The sequence below is a fragment of the Mustela lutreola genome, chromosome 13 (assembly GCF_030435805.1).
Source record: "Mustela lutreola isolate mMusLut2 chromosome 13, mMusLut2.pri, whole genome shotgun sequence".
Lineage (NCBI taxonomy): Eukaryota > Metazoa > Chordata > Mammalia > Carnivora > Mustelidae > Mustela > Mustela lutreola.
In genome coordinates this window covers 52,449,590-52,452,823 of record NC_081302.1, presented here as the reverse complement: position 1 = coordinate 52,452,823, position 3,234 = coordinate 52,449,590, and the positions used below count along the sequence as shown (strand labels likewise).

The 3,234-nt window shown below is 60.5% G+C and overlaps 1 protein-coding gene across 1 annotated transcript; it reads left to right on the top strand.

The window, feature by feature from the left end:
- Nucleotides 1-704: 704 nt before the first annotated feature.
- Nucleotides 705-2,770, top strand: PCDH8 (protocadherin 8). Its single transcript, XM_059144317.1, is given in 4 exon segments — nucleotides 705-1,397; nucleotides 1,399-1,554; nucleotides 1,607-1,910; nucleotides 1,913-2,770. Coding segments are annotated over 4 exon segments (1,680 nt in total). The 5' UTR covers nucleotides 705-719; the 3' UTR covers nucleotides 2,455-2,770.
- Nucleotides 2,771-3,234: the final 464 nt, after the last annotated feature.

The window sequence follows — 3,234 nt, the reverse complement described above, 5'->3', positions numbered from 1 at the left end:
ATTTCATTATTAATGGTTTCTTTGCTACAGAAAAGCTATTTAGAAATGATTACTTTGGAAAACAGTTCTTCCCTGATTAGACACTGACTGACTCTGGAGAAGCTGTTCCCCCAGAATCTTCCTGGGGGAACAGAAATGATATCCCAACATAGATGGATAACTGTGGGTAGCAAAATATGCATATAAAAGTTGGTTTAAAAATGGTAGAGAAGAGTAATGTATCTCTGTCTGAGGAATATGTAAATGTGTTTAAGAAGGGACACAGAAGCTGCAGATTCCCTGCTCCTACCATCAAAGTGTAAATCAAGCACAGTGGAAAAGCAAGCGTGATGCATTCTTACAGTGGAAACTTCTATAGGGATCTTAATAACTTCCTGAACTCCTTTGGCCCCTGTTCAGCTCCCCAGGCAAAATGGGGAGCTTTTCTGTGAACTCTTTTAGGAGAACAACATGACCCAAGACCCAGAGACTGCGGATTGGCCCGGATGGATGCTTATTTGCAAATTCTTCTCTATGTAACTTCTCCGATAGGGTTCAGAAGAAGCAAGCTTAGGCCTGGAGCTCAGAAAAGCGATTTACATAGCACAGAGGGTTTAGAGATCAGATGTATTTAGGAGGGCAAGTGTCTCCTGTCTGCCTACTCAGGAGGGCATGAGAGTCTTGAAGTCTTGGGTGGCGCAGAGCCTCTGATTGGCTTTTTTTCTCTCTGAGGAACAAAGATGTCTTGCTGGAGGCTCAGATTTCCCTCTGGCATATTATGCTGGGCCAGACTGGAATTCTTGCAAGTTCTGTGGCTGCAGCTGGTGCCCTGGTCTTGCACCAAAACCATCAATTTCCACACCAATGAGGAGGAAGCCTATGGCTCCGATATTGGTGTTCTGTCTGATGGTGTCCTGTGTAATTACCAGATCAAGATACCACACCAGTTCCACCTGATGAAGTCCAACAGCTCACTCTTTGCAGTGTCCGAGGGGGATGGGGAGCTGACCCTCGGGGGGGATGCGGGCCTGGACCATGCACCGCAATGTGGCCAAGCAACACAGTGCGTGCTGGCCTTTGACCTGATCAGCTTCTCACAGGAGCAGTTTCAGCTGGTGCACGTGGAAGTGGAAGTGAGGAACATCAATGATCATGCGCCACGCTTACCCCTGACCCAGATCCCCCTGGAGGTGTGCGAGGGCTCGGCCGTGGGCATGCGCATTCCCTTGGAGGTGCCTGTGGACGAGGACTTGGGGGCCAACCCGCTGCAGAGTGTGCGCCTGGCGGAGCCTCACAACCTTTTCCGCGTGGAACTGCAGACGCTCGCGGACGGTGCCCAGTGCGTTGACCTGGTGCTGCTCCAGGAGCTGGACTGCGAGGGCCAGGTCGCCTACAGCCTGGAGTTGGTGGCCCAGGACAGGCGGCCGCCCGCAGCCCTTACTTAGTGTGCGAGTGCTGGACGCCAACGACCACAGCCGGGCCTTCCTGTAGGGCGCCTTGGCCGAAGTAGAGCTGGCAGAAGACACTCCTATGGGCTCTCTACTGCTCGACCTGGACGCAGCTGACTCCGACGAGGTCTCTCACGGACGCAGCCGACCCCCACCTGGACGCAGCGGACCCCGATGAGGGCCCCAACGACGACGTGGTGTTAGCCTTCGGTGCTCACACCCAACCCAAGGCGCGCCGCCTCTTCCGTCTGGAGCTGCGCTCGGGCCACCTCACCCTAGCAAAACCGGTGGACTATGAGCGCCAGGACACCTATGAGCTGGACGTGCGGGCCCAGGACCGCGGTCCTGGGCCCCAGGCCTCCACCTGCAAGGTCATCGTGCACATCCGCGACGTCAATGACAACGCTCCGGACATCACCATCACCCCGCTGGCCGCCCCGGGCGCACCTGCCGCCTCTCCCTTCGCTGCCGTCGCCGCCGCTCTCGGGGGGGTGCGGACGCGACCTCGCCGACCCGTCCCGGAACGCCCGAGGCCGGTCTGGTGCCAGAGGGGGCGGCGCGCGAGAGCCTGGTGGCGCTGGTCAGCACCTCGGACAGAGACTCGGGTGCCAACGGGCAGGTGCGCTGCGCCCTCTACGGGCACGAGCACTTCCGGCGGCAGCCGGCCTACGCGGGCAGCTACCTGGTGGTGACTGCGGCCTCGCTGGACCGCGAGCGCATCGCCGAGTACAACCTGACGCTGGTGGTCGAGGACCGCGGCGCGCCCCCGCTACGCACCGTGAGGCCCTACACTGTTTGCGTGAGTGACGAGAACGACAACGCACCACTCTTCACACGGCCTGTCTCCGAGGTGTTGGTGCGAGAGAACAACCCTCCTGGCGCTTACCTGGCCACGGTAGCCGCCCGGGACCCCGACCTGGGCCGCAACGGGCAGGTCACCTACCAGTTGCTGGAGGCAGAGGTGGGTTGCGCCCTATGTCTCGGTGGACCCCACCACTGGGGAGCAGCGCGCATGTTGGTGCTTTGACCGCGGTGAACTGGCTGAGCTGTCGCTGGGGCTGGAAGCACTCGACGGCGGCTCTCCGCCGCCCCGGGGCCGGGCCGTGGTGTGGCTGCCTGTGGAGGACCAGAACGACCACGTACCTGGACTGGTCACACTACCACTCCTCAATGGCTTAGCCCAGCCGCCTCTGCCCCAGGACGCGCCCCTGGGCTACCTGGTGATCCGACTGCAGACGAAAGTCCCAACGCCGAGCTAACCTGCACACCTCTCCGCAGCGACTGCTACCTCAGAGTGCGAGAGCTGCGCCCGGCGACGGGTGAGCTGTCTCTTCAGCGCCGGTTGTCCCCACAGCTCGCCGGCGGTCCTCGTGGTGCTGGACTAAGGCCCACCGGCCCTGTTCTGCACCACCACTTCGCTCCTAGCGCCGACGGACTCGGCGCCACCTGGCGGAAAAGTTGTGCCGGTACGGCCGCCGCCGCAGCCGCCGCAGCCGCCGCCGCCGCCGCCGCCGCCGCCGCCACCTCTGTCGCTGCCAAAGGAGTGAACAGAGGGACCCTCCTGGTGGCGTATAGTGCAGGAAGCAGGGCGGCTGTCTGGCTTCCCCGTCGTGTTGATGGGTTTTTTGGCCAGTGGCTGTGACCTTATGCTGGTGGCCATTGCCACCGTGACTTGTTCCAGCTAAAGCGAGGCTAGGACTCGAAGGATGAAGCTTTGTGAGCCTAGTGGGAGCAGGTCCCACGCGACGAGTGGCCAGGCCTGCGCAAGTCGCAGAGCGGCAGGGGCTGCCTCCTAGGACCTCGAGCT